The following is a 16,037-nucleotide window of genomic DNA, read 5'->3' as shown; positions in this document are numbered from 1 at the left end:
CAAGTTGATGGATCCTGCACAATTCATACTTTTTTTTATAAGGCATCTGTTCTTAATACTTGAAAATGAAAATAAATCCATTTTAATATTTTAAAAGTCACAAAAAATTTAATACGTTTCTTATTTGATGTCTTAGGTGAATCTAAATTTTCAAATTTAAATGAAAATTATCATACCTAATTTAATATTTTAACCTCGTGCACAATGTAATTGCTAAAATCCATAAAATTAGTGTTATGGGCATAGTTTTGCGTTCTAAGGACTAAGATCCATAAATTTATGAGAAGGCTAACAAAGCTATTTTATTTAGATCAATCACAAGGTGTGTTGGTAATAATCTGTTCAAACACTTTTGTAACATTTTCATACTTAATTTTCCCTTTGTCACCTAAACTAAATTATGTGTGATACACATAATTTGACTACATCTCTTGCAAGTGAAGTTCTACTTGGTTGGCAAGAATCTCATACAGATTGGGGGATGAACCTTAAACAAAGCAAGAATAGATGAAGGGAGAATCCAAAATCCATCTCCACAAATCAAACCAGAAGCCGCTGCTGGTACCATCAAACTTGCCTCCTTGCTTTTAAGTGTTTGCCATGCATACACAACTAAACTACCCATACACATGTCAATTGCAAAGTATCCACCAACTACAAAGGGTACAGCCATTGCCATTGGAAGTGGAATCCATCTACCAATGTTTTTAGGGTTCAAATCTCTCACCAAGTTGGTTGCTACAGCAAATGCAAAGAACCCACAACAGAGCTGCAAGCAATGGTGAGGGAGTGCAGAAAAGCCTTCCACACCTAGAATCGCCATGTTTCTATAAATGATGGCATATGGAGCTTTGTAATCACCATCTGGATTCCCTACATCAAAAGCCTTATAGAAAAGGAAGAATGTGAGAGGTGCAAGGACACAACCTATCGCTGTTCCGATAGCTTGCGAAAGAAGCATCGACCGAGGGGAAGCGAAGGTGAGGTGGCCGGTCTTGAAATCTTGCATCAAGTCGGATGAGGTGGAAACAAGAGATTTGATCACGCCACACCCTACAAGTCCGGCCACCACGCCATGGCTTTTCCCGCCTAAGGCAGCTAGCACAAAGAGAGCCACTTTCCCATAGTTATAGGCCATGTTCATGTCGGTCAAGCCAGCACTGTAAGCGTTGCAGAAGCTAAGAGTTGGTGCAAGCAGATAAGCAACCACCACATAATACCACTTCACTTCAGGGAAAATCAAAGGGATAATTATGATAGAAATGGCAGAGAACAGTATGTATCCTGTAAATGCTAACCATATAGGAATTCTTTCTCTTACAAACACTTCATTGCGTTTAAGATCAAGAGGCTGCTGCTGCTTCTGGATATCTGAAATTGAAACTGCAGTGAATATTACAAACCAAATGTGGCTAGCTTTAGTAATTAAGGTTGTATTGTATCTATTAGGGACATGTTGAATAAGCTTATTTTATGTTCAAACTAGCCTATATTGAAGAAATGTTGCAGTCTGAAAATCTATTTTGATTAAAAATTAAGTATAATCACACATGTGCTTAGTTGATTAAATCAAAAAAGAAAAATAGAATTTAGAATTAGAGTAGAATAACTCTATTCTTGTCTACCTCTCCCAGATCTTTCCCTCCCCTTTTACTATCATTAGGTTTAATAGTATATTTTACCACCAAATTATCATCATGGTAAAATGCACAAAAGTAAAACTTTGGTGATAAAATTTGCGAAATCATGATAGTTAAGTGATAAAATGTGCAATTAAGCCTTATCATTAATCAATACCCTTATTTTCCAATACTCTTTTTCCCCTTCTGCCCCTTACTCACATTGTCCTCAAAGTAGTAGTTTTGTGAGGCCTAACATAGAAAAGCAAACTTGAGATTTGAGAATAACATAACCCCAGAACTGGGAAACTGAAAAGAGGCAAGTTAGTTAATTACGTGATTTATGATTCCTCCTTTCCATGCTGGCATGGATATTTGTAGCAGTAAAAAGCAAAATTTTGGCAAAATTGTAGAGCCCATCTCCAAGGATTAAGGCAATGGAAATAAAAACCTGTATCAAGAAAATGGAGGAAGGTTACTTACTTAAGGCTTGAAATGGAAGAACATAAATCAAATTAGCTATGAAAGTCCTTTATTGTAGTTCATTTCAGACCTTATAACCATTAAGACTCTTCATACTACTTTCTGATAAACTCTCAGGGAACCATTGTCCTTTTAGTCCTCTGATCAATGGCCACATAACACCCCAAGAGAGCACGGCACCAAGAAGCAAGGATAAGTTGACAAGATGGGAACAAATCATTCCTGCTCCAACATAATTCATGCTGAAGTCAAAGTAAAATCTGCAAAAATCCAAACATTTTAATAATCAATGATGGACAATTAGTATTTCATGGTTCAGACTTGTAACAGTAGAAGAAGAAAGACGAAATCGAAGCACACACGAGTTTTTCCACGCTTTCAATCCAAAAGTAGGAAACTGAGAGAATCCACATTGATCTCCATCACCAGCATAGAACCATTGGAAGAAAGACCAAAGGAAACTGAATGAGAAGAATTTCAAGAAACCATGGACCTGCTTCCTGTGAAAAATGTAAACAAGTTTTATTTAAATTGTATATACTGTTTAACCTGGAAAATACAACTAACCCAAAATAAAAGCAGATTCATACTTGGCCATCTCATCTCCTTTAGGAGTATGGAACCCATTAATAAGAACAGCTGTAGCAGTTCCAGTTGGATAAGTCAATTTGTAGTCTATGATCATCATCTGTTAAATAACACACAATGCATCAGGCAGCAACACAAATCAAGTTACTCCCAATCCCAACCAAATTTGTCCAAATTGAGATTTTCATCATATTTACATTAAAGACTTAGTTGCACTTTTGGTGTCTTAGGTATGACAATTATAAAATTTGAGGGACTAAAATTACACAATTGTGATATCTAGGGGACCCAATTGACACAATTGAAATCTAAAGGACTAAAATTGCACGTTTTCAATAATCAAGGGATCCAATTGGCAAATTGAAATCTGAGAGAGTAAAATTGCACAATTACAAGGATACTCGAGGAACTAAAAGTACCCTTAAACCTATATTAAACTAATAATAAACTCTGAAAATAAAACCTTTGAATAACCAAATATGATCAATTAATCAAGTGAAAACCGTACAAGGCTACACATAAGAAATACCTTCCTAAGGGGAATCAATGCTGATAACCCGACAAAGTATGTCACAAAGAGAAAGGCTGTCATCCAGCCAATGCCGGGCTCCTTGGTGATAGGAGTATTCCCCTTTGTATCAACCCCTGCTTGCTCATATGTCTTCCTATTCAAACCCAAGAGGTGTGACCCAAAACCACCTACAAAAATAAACAACTATCAACTATTTATTTATAGTTATGTTGGACAAAATTACCTGAAAAGCTAACTAGTAACTAGAAGCTTTTAAGCTAGCTTCAAAATGACACTAATAATATATTTAAAAAAGATAATAAAAAAATTGAATAAATATTTTAAGGATATAAAAAATAAAATATAAAAAGCTATAAAAATTAGAAGTTGACGTTTTAAAAGACATTACTTTATGTAGATTTTAAAAAACATTAGAAACTACTAAAAAACGTTAAAAACTACTTAAAAATATTTGTTTATGAACAATCAAATAAATTTTTGGGTTAGTAAAAGAAAAGTAGAAACTAGTTATACACATAAACAAATTAAAGAATTCAATTTGAATTGTAAGCATAGAAATTTACATAAGTGAAGGCTCACCTCCAAAAGCAGTGCTATAGCATGCAACGGCACAAGTCTGAATTATGGTATTCTCCTGTCTAGTGAAAGGTTTTGACACAACATTAGCTTTCTCAAGAAGCATGATCCAAGCTCGAACTAGCACAAAGCCAAGGAGAGCTGCTGAAACATTAAGATTCGGAACAAGCCCTGTTGAGAGGTTCAGCTTCATCACAATCACACTATAGACGATACCAATGATGAAGCTAGTTATTAGTCCTCGAATTGTGATTTGCCTTGTCCATGATGCTACTCCACTTTGCTCCTCTAGCTCCTCAAGTCCAGCTTTTTCAATGTCATCATTGTCACAATTCTGAATGCCATCGAGTTCTTCATTATTGTTCATAGTGCCCATCAAATTAATCTCTGGAGAAGAAAACAAAATGAGCAAAGTGTGACACTGTTAGAAAAGGAAACAATTGTAACCAAGGATAGCTAGAATAGAACTCTCCACTGCTACATCTCACTTGGCATCTCTATTTTACAAAAAAGTATCCAAATTGCAAAGAGAGAACATGTAATCCAAACTGGATAACAAGTTAAAATTTGTAAATGTAGATTTGAGTCACCCACGATAACAAGGATATGACTAATAAATAATACTTCATTATAAAATCTGAAGTGATAGAAAACAAAAGGAATGAGAAAATGTTCTTTTCATTTTTGGCATGTGTTTTAAGAAGTATCCAAATTGCAAAGAGAGAACTTCTAATCCAAATTGGATAATAAAGTTATGATTTGTAGGAATAGACTCGAGGCTCCATTCACCCATTCTATACTTCATTATAAAAAAATGAAAACAAAAGGAATGAGAAAATTTTCTTTCTTTTATGACATATATACACACATTCCTTGAAATAGATAAATTTTAAAAAAAATTAAAAAAAATCTATCAAAAAGATAATATAAAATAAGACAGTTATTTCCTAAAAAACATAATTATTATTTTAAAGGTTTAAATAACCTTTTCTTCTTTATAAGATAGGGTGTTTTTTATTTTACTACTTCAAAGCTTTTTTTTTGGTGGCTTAGTCCTTGGAAGTTTAAATTTTGGGGAATATGTGTTTTTGTCCATAAAATTTCGGTTAAACTTATTTTTGTTCATATACTTTCAAATTGATGAATTTAGTTTCCAACTTTTAAAAATATGAGAATTTAATCTTTTCTTAGTTTAAACTTGACATTTAGTGACATTTTTTCAAAGAAGGACTAAATTCACATACATAATTTTAAGAGTTGAAGAATTAAATTCACCAATTTAAAAGTATAGACTAAAGTCAAGTTTGATTGAATGCTCACATATCAAAAATATATTTTTCCCCAATTTTTTTAGTACTTGTTCTTAAGTAAAGTGTTAACTAATGACCTAATTGTGAGATTAACAATCCATTAACACCATGTCATCAAATAGTTTAACAAGATAGTTATATGTATGTTTTTTATATACCGAATGATGTAATTATTTTATAAAACTCTTTATGACATAACAAGTTGATGGGATGTCAACATCTAAAACATAGAATAAAATTAAAACACAATTTTTTAGTACTAGAATATTAAAAAAAACTCCTAATTTACAAGGATAAAAGATTATTTAAGCCTTTTTAAAATAAACTAAATCAAATGTCATACCTCAAATTTTCCTTTCGGATTATAGAAGAATGGAGCTCACTAACAGGGTGATACAAATGGAAAACTATGTCGCAGCAAAACTTTAATCCTCAAATGTTTCAGAGAAGACAAAAGTGAGACATGCATAACCTTCCCCAAATGAAGAATCCAAAACCTGCAAATGTCGTTATAGACCTACAATTACAAAAAATGATTTTGGCGTGCATGCAGGTTTGAGTGACAACCTAGTGATGAGCAAACTAAAAAAATGAGCCAATAAAGTGAGATTAAAATAATCTCACAAACCCACAAAAGGCTTTGAAATTCTTGTAAGAATCAATCTCACAAAGGAGACATCTCGAGCAAAGATTTGCAACACAGTCCGATATTTATGCCTTTGCTAAAAAAGGAAAAAAAAGTACATGCCAAATCATTCAACACTTCATGAACTTGAATTGTAGTACAACACAGAGTTAAAGTATGCGGTACTACAAAGTACAAAGTGTAAAAAAGAAAAAGAAAAAAAAACAGAAGGAAAAAGAATAAGCTTTAATTGCTGTACTACACTTCGAAACCGTTTTTTTTCTTCCCTTTGGTCCTAACAAACACTCCGTGATTTGAACACACGTTTGTTTGGCTGTGAATTCGGAACCAAAAAAAAACTCTTCTCTTTGACTAACAATACAGGTGGCTTTAAAATGTAACCTAGTAAATATGGATACAGAGACTCGTGACAGGTCAACCAGCAATAAACCCGCGAACGACTTTGACAGTGCATACGTAAGAAAAGAAACTGAAAATTAACGTGTGGGAGATTTAAATGAGAATATTTAATGCCTTTAAACCTATTTTTATATGAAACCAAACTACCAAAAAAATCTAATTCAGCTGTCTCGAGTAAAGTGTATAAAGATTATAATTTTTTTTAAATATTGTGTTAAATTCTTATAGATAAAAATATATAAAAAATTAAAATAAAATTGTAATTTATTTTTTAAAATAATGTATAAACCTAAATGGAAAACTATAATATAGTAAAATATTTTTATCTTTAAAGTAAATTACACGAATTTTCCCTAAAAGTTTTGTAAAATTGCAGAAACATTTCTTATGTTTTTAGGTTAAATTATAATTTTGATCACTACTAAAAAAGAATATTTTTACAACCCACATTCTAAGACGGTTATTCATAATCGATTTAGAATGTGACATGATGGTATTTTAGTAATTAGGAACAATGTTTGTTGTTTTTACATCGCAAATTTTAAGGCGGTCGTACACAACCATCTTAGAATGGTAGTCCATGGCATTTTTGTAATTATGGGAAACTTAAACAAAGACGAGTTTGCTGAAGGACCGTCTTCGTTTAAGTAACCCTAATTAGCAAAGGTGGCTCGCACGCTATGGCGTTCTGCACTCAAACATACTGCATTGAGCTACATCGAGCTGCTGAACTCAAACATACTGCGTGGAGAAGACTACTTAGGCACGTCGTTCCTGTGAGTCCAGTTGTGTTCTTCGGTCGCCATCAGCCTGGTAAGTGCGCATTTGCATGCATTTTACTCCGGCAATGTCGTTGTTGTGTTTGTTATTAGCCATTGCATTTGTTGGATGATAGATAGAGTTTTCTTTTTCTTTTTTCAGCGAAAGGTATCTGACATCATTTTCTATCAAATGTTGGTCGGGTTTGTGCCGTTTCGGGGCGATTCTCCCATGGAGATTTTCGAGGCCGTGCTTCGAGCCAATTTGAGGTTTTCAACTCATGTTTTCTGCTCCATCTCACCTACGGCCAAGGATCTTCTTCGTAGGATGCTGTGCAAAGAGCTTTCTAGAAGGTTCTCGATAGAACAAGTCCTAAGTACGTCACATTGGAATCTTCTGCCAAAACTAATTATTATTAACATTTATTGATGAAAGAAAGAAGTAATAAAGATAGGCCAAAAGGGAATTATAAGAATTGTTAGTTTAGGGTTTTAAGTTTAGGTTTTACTTTTTTTTTTATTTGTCACGGGGCACCCATGGTTTAGCGTTGCTGAACAAAGTGAGTGATATTATGTGCGTGGAGGTGATTGATTTCTCTGTGTATACTACTGCACCCTATTATGCTTGTTGGGGACAGAGATGAGTTGTATATTCTCTGGCGAAGGATGAAAAAAGCCCCTTTTTTTCCCTTGGCTTGAGGATTTAGCAGAGTATAGGAGTGTGTAAAGAAATGGTACTGGAGATTGGGTTGTTCTTTTCTTTGTTTCATTTTAATGCGTGTTTTGTTTATAAATAACTTGCACTTTGGAAACTCTGGTGAGAAGAGAATGTTTGATGTATAGGTATTAGTATATAACTTCAATATTCTTTTTTCATGAATAAAAAAAGGCGTTGGTTTGTTGCAATCCTTGTCACGCATCTTTGCAAGTCCCCTGAAATATTTGTAATGGGATTCTCCCAACAATTCTTTGTTTATATAGAGTAGTAATCAAAATTCAATTGAGATTCTATTTTCTTCTCTTTATAGAGTTGATGTTTGCAACACCTTAATTAAGTTTTAAGGTTTGAATTCTGAATTTTAGATGCGAACTAAATTATTTGTAATGGATTCTCCTATAATTTTAATTTTGTAATTTTGTTCCTCCTATTTCTAAATCAACACATTTAATCTCCCTTTCTCCAAAATGATTAAATAGAATAAAAAATAAAAAATATCTTAATAGGAATTGAACTCACCATTCTTTCTAAATCAACACATTTGTTTTATTTATTTAATTATATTAACATTATTTTTTATGTATGATTAGTCAAAAGTTATTATTTTTTCAAATTATAAAAAATTATATATTAAAAAATATTTAATGTTCAAAATAATATTAAATATTTTAAAATAAAAAACATATAATTTGATATAAAATAAATTAAAAATATTTATATATTAAATACTTTTTAATTTATAAATTTGATAGTTTGAAAAAATAAATAATAACTCAAATACATAAAAAATAATGTTAAGATAATTAATTAAACAAAATAAGTATCTTAGTGATTTATTTCTTTGTTTATGAATAAATGGTCCTGAATTCAATTCCTAATAACAGTTAACTAATTAAAATATCAAAATTACTTATCTTAGAAAATAAAAGAACTAAATATCTTCATTTAAAATTAGGGGAATCGAAATCACATATTTTAAAAATATAAAAGAGCTAAAATTATAATTTAACCTTTTCTCTTTTAACATTTACACTAATTTTTCTTCATAAGAATTTGATGCAATATTTTTCAAATTAACAATTAAAAATGTGTCAATATATATTTATAAAAATCTAAGAGGTTAATATATGTATAAAAGGATGTGAGTGTATATTTTTTAATAATTAAGAGGATTAATATAAGAATAGATAAAAAAACAATATTTATATAATTTCTCAAAACTTCACATATTGCTAATATAATTTACTCTTGCCTCTATACCATTGTATTTCTCTATATCCAGCTCTATCTATAGATGCAGTTAAGTCTCTAGTTTTGCTTCCGCCTAACCTCCTAACACCCTTTCCCTTACTTATTTGACCTTTCGCTTTTTTTCAATCAAATGTTAAGAGTATGTTTGATTTATAGTGTATATTAAAAAGTACTAAATGTGGATCTCCTATGCGACTAATAATTTTTTTTTTATCACTTTTGAAGTTATTTTGCTCTAAAGGTGGATTTTGGACGTGGAACTAAACACATACTTAAAGTTGTAAAAGTATGTTTGTGAATTTCAATGTAAATTTGTGCTTCCAATGTTTAAAATGAGAAGGAAAATTTTATTGTTTTGAAAGAAAATATTTTTTAACTCTTTAAACTTTAATGTAAACATACATTTAAGTGCCTATTTGGTTTGTTGGTGAAAAATTGATTTTAGATTCATAATTAATTTTTGATATATTATCATATATTTAATTTCGTGTTGAAGAATAATTTAAAATTAATTATAAGTTGATTTAGAGTAACTTATTGAATTCAAAATTTTATACTGAATTTTATTCATAACTTATTTTATAAAAAATTTTAAATATAAATCACATCATTTTAAAATTAATTTTAACTAAAATTAATTTTCTAAAATTAATTTTATCAACATCTAATATCTGAACACACTTTAAAAAATGTCCGTTGATGAATAATTTATTTCTCAAGTAAAGACAAATTAAACCGAGGAAGAGTTCTGGAATCTGAACAATTCCATATTAAATTCATTTTGAGTTTCAATGCATTTCTTACACGTTATTAAATGAGGACTCAACTCCATATTTATATTAGGGCTTTGACTTTTAATAATTAGACGATTAATTTGGTGTGACTTAAAAATAAGTTATATCATATAGTGTGATTATGAAATATTACATGTATTATATAGTTATATCATTCAATTAAATTATATTATTTTTTGTAATTCAAATTTAAGAACCTTATAACAAATTTTATAATTTGATTTTTAATTTAATCTTTTATTAAAAGATTATTTTATTTTTAATTTTTTTAATTCAATCCCTAATTTTCTAATTCTGAATGTTAGCCTTTGTGAGTTCGTCTCCTTCCTTCTCATTTCGTTCTTCATACTTTTTGTTTATATTTATAAGATTTAAGTTTGAAATGATATTTGTTTTTTTTATAAAACTTAATTTATAATGTTTTTTATATTTATTACTTTTTGACTAGAAGTATTTCTCATTAAAAAAATAGAAAGAAAATATATTGATAAAATTAAAAGAGAAAAAATATTAATGATTAAAATAATTTTAAAAATTATAAATTTAAGATAAATTTATTATTATTAACTATATTAATTACTATTTTTTAATTTTAATAAATTAGATAATTGAGTTTTGTATATAAGATGGAAGGGAGTAATATATACAATAAAAAATTATTATAGGTTTTAATGATATGCATTAAATGAATTAACTCAATTAAGTGCAGAATAAATGAAATACATGCATGAAATGCGTACCTTTTGCACTTCCTTAAAAAAGAAAAAAACTTCTGCACTTAATTCACCTCACCGTCGACAAAACCCAAGCACCACAAATCCACGTCTTTCTTTTTACTATTCGTAACCTGCCCCCACGATTCTCCAAGCAACGTTCTGTGCATGCAACACGATATCGACGATTGGCACTTGGCACCTATGGACGTGCACGCGTGTGATTAATGCATCTATCTATTTATACAAACAAGGTCCTGACTACTTTTTTCTCTGTCCTGTTGACACTTGTCCACTGTCTATTTTCTGTCCTGTTGACACCTGTCCAGTTATAGACCTTCTTTTATGCTTCTTTCTTTGCTCATTGCCGTGTTTTATGCTTCTTCTTTCCTCATTCCTGTGTGTTGCCACCTGTCCAATAATAAACCCTCTTTTATGCTTCTTTGCTCTTCAGCCTGTGTGTTGCCACCTGTCCATTAAAAAACCCTCTTTTATGCTTCTTTGTTGATTGCTCACTTCAGTCCACGTGTGTTGTCCCTTTGTTTATGTTTGTCCTGCCCCTTTTTGCTTCTTCCCTTTTCTGCTTTCCATTTTTTTCCCATTTCTTCTTTTCGCATTTTCTGTGCTCATTCCGTTCACTATTTCTCTCCTTTGCGCTTGCTTTCTGAACTTTTGGTTTGTGTTGCATTTGCTTATTTTTTCGGTTATGTGTTCATTGTCAGTTTACCTTTTTCAGTTTCCTTTGGACTGAAGTGTTGAAAACATGCGTGAGCTTTGCCTGATTCTGATTTACATTGCTACTGTTTATGCCTTTCTGTTCGTTTTGATGCCTACAACTGTTTCTATTTTGTTTTTTTTTTACAGGTTTGCATGCATGTGTTCGTTTTGGCCTTTATGTTCGTTTGCATGCATGTGTTAAAAAACATTGACCTTTGCGTTTGTTTTTTATGTGTATTGTTTTGGACTCTTCATTTTCCTTCATGTTTAAAGCTTTGCCTTTGTAGTTGGTTTTTTTTGTGTATATTTGCTTTGTACTGAAAAAAAAAGATACTTGAGCTTTGTCTCATTTTGATTGTCATTTAATTTCGTTGTATTTGGTTGTATATTGCTTTGGACTGAAATCAAATGTTGTCTCATTTTGATTTTTGCTTTGGACTAAAAACAAATGTAACCTTTGTCTCATTGTCACTCTCATTTTGATTAGTACTGTTTGATTTCTTCTATATCCAGCCGTGAAGCTGTCATTTGATTCTTATTTTTCCAGGTTTGTGTATGGTTATTGTGTTTCTGTTCGTTTTCATTGCCGTGTTAAAATCTTTTATTACTTTTGTATTTGATTTTTTTTATTTCCTCTGTTTTTGTCCATTTTTTTTCCTGTTACCCTTTACCTTTTTGTTGGGCTTTACTAACGTGTGTTGCTATTTTCTTCTCTTATATGCAGGTTTCTATTTTCGTCCAACTTTTTTTGCCGGATTGCTCCTGTTTGCAAAACCAAAAAGGTTTGCTAATGTCTGCTGTTGTTTTATTCTTACCACGTTTTGAGTTATGCATTTCTGTTTGGCGGGGTTTTTTGCAATGACAAAAAGGTTTTTAATGTTGGTATTGTCCCAACTATTTGTTCCTGTTGAATGTGATTCCTATTTTCTTTGTATTAGTCTCTCTTTTTGTGATTCGCAATGGTCTTTATTATTTGTGTTGTAGTGATGTCTCGCAAAGAAAATCTGATATATGAGTTACACACCAGAAAAGGAACATGGAAAATATTGTGCGTATCACTGATCTTTGGCAAGCTCGAAAGCAAAATAGTAAACAAACAATTGAGATGGTGTTGATGGACCAAACGGTTATTGTTGTGTTCTTTTTTATTATTGTTATTACTAATTTGTATTGTATGTCATGTCACTTCATTTTATGGTTTAAGTGTTTCAGGGTTCAAAAATTGGAGCTACTCTCTGGCAAGAACTCTTCATTGAATTGCGGGACAAGTTACAGTGTGGTTCTTCGTATTTGATTCAAAACCTGAGGATTGTTGACAACCAATCTGAATACAGAGTCAGCCCAGCTCCATATTTGGTTTATTTCCTAAAAACTACATCTGTCAAGGAAATCCACCGTCCAGAAATTCCTTCTAATGTTTATCTCATAACTCCTTTTACTGATATAATCTCTGGCCTCGTACCACGCCATACTTTAGTGGGTCAGTTTGTTTAGTTTTTTGTTTAACCAACAATTTTATAAGCATCTTTGTGTCAGACTAACATTTGTCTTGCCTGACCATGTTTGGCAAGATATTGTTGGTGTTGTTGTTGATCTGATCGATGTTAAGACAGTTAATCCCCCTCACAGGATGACAGTCAGGCTCAGGGATAACAGGTATTCAAATTTGTTAATTTTACATATACATACATACATACATATATATACATACATACATACATATATATATATATATATATATATATATATATATATATATATATGTTCACACACTAACCAAATCAGACGATTGCAGTTTGTCCTTATTATTTTATATGATGATATATGATATGATGAATAGGTTAGCAACAACTAACATACTGATTGTGATTGTTTGGTCATAGTAACTGCGACATTCTAATAACTGTTTGGGAGGACTATGCTATTCAGCTACATGATGCTATTGACAAAAACCTTCTGCTTTAGGAACCATTGGTTGTTATATTGACCTTAGGTAAAATCAAGGATGCTACAGGTGTGTCGGGTGTTGGTTAGTCTTTATTATGTAGATTGATTTACTTTAAGTGATAAATATGTATGTTGTTGATGATATTGATGGATATCATTCCAGACAAGTATCCCCTAAGCGTGCAGAATATCAAATTTGGATCTAAATTGTATGTCAACGCTGATATTACAGAGATACACGAATTTCGTCAAAGGTTTGTCATTAAATTTGCATTTTAACAGTGTTAGCATACTGCAGCGTTTATGTTTTTTAGTTCCATTGCATTTTTTATACACTTTAATGGTCGAACTCTAATTTTTTATATTGTTGTCCATTCAGTTTGTCTGTCCCATTTTATTCTGGTGGGATAATCAATGATAAAGATGGTTCTCAGTCCCAATCTAGCCAGAGTAATGTGGTGGAAAAATTTCTGCAGAATGCTCAAGTGGTCAGTATAGGTGAAATCAACAATCTCAGATAAGTTAATAGTTGAACAATGCTTTCGTTAATATGGCCTCTACCACATGTTTGTTTCCTCATCTATTATTCACCATGTTGCAGGATTGTTATTGCTTAACTGTTGGAACAGTTGACGAAATCATTATTGATGCTCCATGGAGTTATGACAGTTGTCCTAACTGTACAACCACATTTGATCCATCAAAAGGTGGCTCAGCTTGTCGTTCTTGCCATACCAGTGTGATCGATACAGTTCCACGGTTAGCCATGATCATTTTTTGTACTGATTATTTATTTACACGCTTTGCTGTTTTAGCAAATTTCCCTGAAATTTCTATGGATGTCAAGGTATAAATTAAATGTTAGGATGAAGCATAATGAGGACAAAGGAAACTTCCTTCTCTGGGATGCAACATGTATCAAGCTGTTTGGTAAGACTGCTGGAGAATGTCGAGATGAGTTGATAACGGTATGTTCTACACAATAGAACCATAAATTAAATAATGATTCTGTGATTTGTCATTGATACCATTTATTTCACCTGTCTAGGCTGGGGATGATATTAAGGTATTTCCAACGTGTGTTGATGAAATCCTGTCGAAAACTTGGGCTGTCAGATTTAAGTTCCGTTCACAATTACGCCAATCATCTGTGTTGGATGTGAGTGAAGAACTCCATCATATTCAATCATTGATAGCCACCCTTGGGTTGTAGGTAATAACTAAATAAGTTTATCACAATATAAGGTCAACAACAATAAATGGTGTTTCTCCTGTGTTAATATTTTTCATACAGGAACAATCAAGTAAGGGAAAAAGAATAGCTGTTGAGCCAGAAAGTTCACCACCAATTTTTGTTCCCATGGTGGGTCTTTTGTTTCAATATTGCATCATGTCAAATATTTACTTATGATATTGTTCTTAATATATATATATATATATATATATATATATATATATATATATATATATATATATATATATATATATTGGTAAATGTGTTCACAGCCATCGTTGTCGTAGTCTTCTGATTTCGATTCTGATGAGCATGCACAGTATCAGTTATCAACTAACAAACATATCAAAGCTGAGTAATTAGGACTTTCACAATCCTGTGACTTCAGCTTCTATGTTTTGTTTAACATCAATTTGATCGTATTGAATCTGCTCACTGAGTAGATATGACAATATATTTTGTGCGGTCCACCATCATTTCATAGCAAATGATGTATAAACAATCGAATATCAAATATATATGATATATGATAATATTTTATTAAACTTTAACTTTTCATTGGTATTCATCCGTCTTATACTCTTTACTATCATGAATACAATCACAATTATTAATTAAATGAATAACATACAACCATATCAATTAACTATTCAAATTGCGATACGATAGCATATAAATCGATTGCGTTTGCTTTATTTGCATATTACTAAGTCAAGTTTGACTGTATGACGAACAAAATAGTTGGTTTCATTCAATAAATTGTTGTTGTATTTTATCAATTAGCTTTAAATCATCTATGACGAGCAATCAACTTTAAATTCTTACAATCAATTAATTTTAAGATTTTAAAGATGAAACAAAAAAATTTAACTTATGTCATTTAATGGTTTAATTTACTTATTCTTATATTCATATTTATTTATGTTTTTATATAAAATTATATATAACAGGCAAGGGATAACACTTATAACAGTGTTTCGTTCCTTTTTCAAGTATATAACAGGGTTTGTTTTTTGCTTTCAAATATGTTGGCATATTACACTAGAATCAGTATTATTATATATTTATATATGGTTTTAAATTTTAATTCAATTAATATTAGTATTACTATTAATATTATTATTATTACTATTTTAATAATTATAATAAATAATACCAATTATATAATAATAATAATAATTATTATTATTATTTTAAAAAAATTTAACCCATGCTTAACGTATCCCAGACTTCCATAATTTATTATTATTTATATATTATTATTCATATATACAATATTCAATACACTGATTTTTTGAATACTTTACAATTATTATTATTTTGTTACTGACCTCATTATCTGCAAATGCATTTAATGTGTGCAACTATAAAAATATATGGTATCATTGTTCTATGTTTTATAGGCGGCTATTTTATGGGATGCCACGCTCAATGCCTCAATGCATTTAATAGAACACATATAAATACACGTTTACCAGCAACACTGACTAAGCTTCATGGGTTAGCTGGATTCACCAACTCTACCAACTTATTTCCCTCATTCGACGGCCTTTGTCAATTCCCCATTAATGTCAATCAATCAATCAATATCAATATCAATATCAATATTAATGCTATGAAAACAATTGTTAAAAAACTTTTGTTACTTCCGATTCATCTGGCAATGCCCCATTTATTTTCCAACATTTTGTTTCCTCCCTCATCAAAAATTACATGTTTACAACTTCAATAAGAAAAATGATGATCACAAAT

At 31.0% G+C, this 16,037-nt stretch overlaps 2 protein-coding genes across 5 annotated transcripts; one reads left to right on the top strand and one right to left on the bottom strand.

The window, feature by feature from the left end:
- Positions 1-276: 276 nt before the first annotated feature.
- On the bottom strand, positions 277-6,023 carry LOC114392460 (metal-nicotianamine transporter YSL3-like). 4 transcript variants are annotated; one of them, XM_028353609.1, is made up of 9 exons: positions 5,741-6,023; positions 5,452-5,605; positions 3,802-4,185; positions 3,220-3,389; positions 2,693-2,790; positions 2,465-2,602; positions 2,173-2,362; positions 1,956-2,070; positions 277-1,383 (listed from the first exon to the last, which is right to left on the bottom strand). In XM_028353609.1, the coding sequence occupies exons 3-9, from the start codon at positions 4,172-4,174 to the stop codon at positions 446-448; spliced, it is 2,022 nt and encodes a 673-aa protein (XP_028209410.1). In that variant the 5' UTR covers positions 4,175-4,185; positions 5,452-5,605; positions 5,741-6,023; the 3' UTR covers positions 277-445. The 4 variants fall into 4 exon arrangements, with proteins under 4 accessions (XP_028209410.1, XP_028209409.1, XP_028209407.1 ...); XM_028353608.1 differs by having other exon boundaries at positions 5,452-6,023; XM_028353606.1 differs by lacking the exons at positions 5,452-5,605; positions 5,741-6,023 and adding an exon at positions 4,287-4,389.
- Positions 6,024-13,628: 7,605 nt separating this feature from the next.
- LOC114392089 lies at positions 13,629-14,389 on the top strand. Its single transcript, XM_028353125.1, has 3 exons — positions 13,629-13,810; positions 13,899-14,019; positions 14,100-14,389. The coding sequence occupies exons 1-3, from the start codon at positions 13,644-13,646 to the stop codon at positions 14,262-14,264; spliced, it is 453 nt and encodes a 150-aa protein (XP_028208926.1). The 5' UTR covers positions 13,629-13,643; the 3' UTR covers positions 14,265-14,389.
- Positions 14,390-16,037: the final 1,648 nt, after the last annotated feature.

This window comes from Glycine soja, chromosome 17 (assembly GCF_004193775.1).
Source record: "Glycine soja cultivar W05 chromosome 17, ASM419377v2, whole genome shotgun sequence".
NCBI lineage: Eukaryota > Viridiplantae > Streptophyta > Magnoliopsida > Fabales > Fabaceae > Glycine > Glycine soja.
The sequence above is the reverse complement of the archived record's forward strand: the minus strand, read 5'-3'. Positions and strand labels throughout refer to the sequence as shown.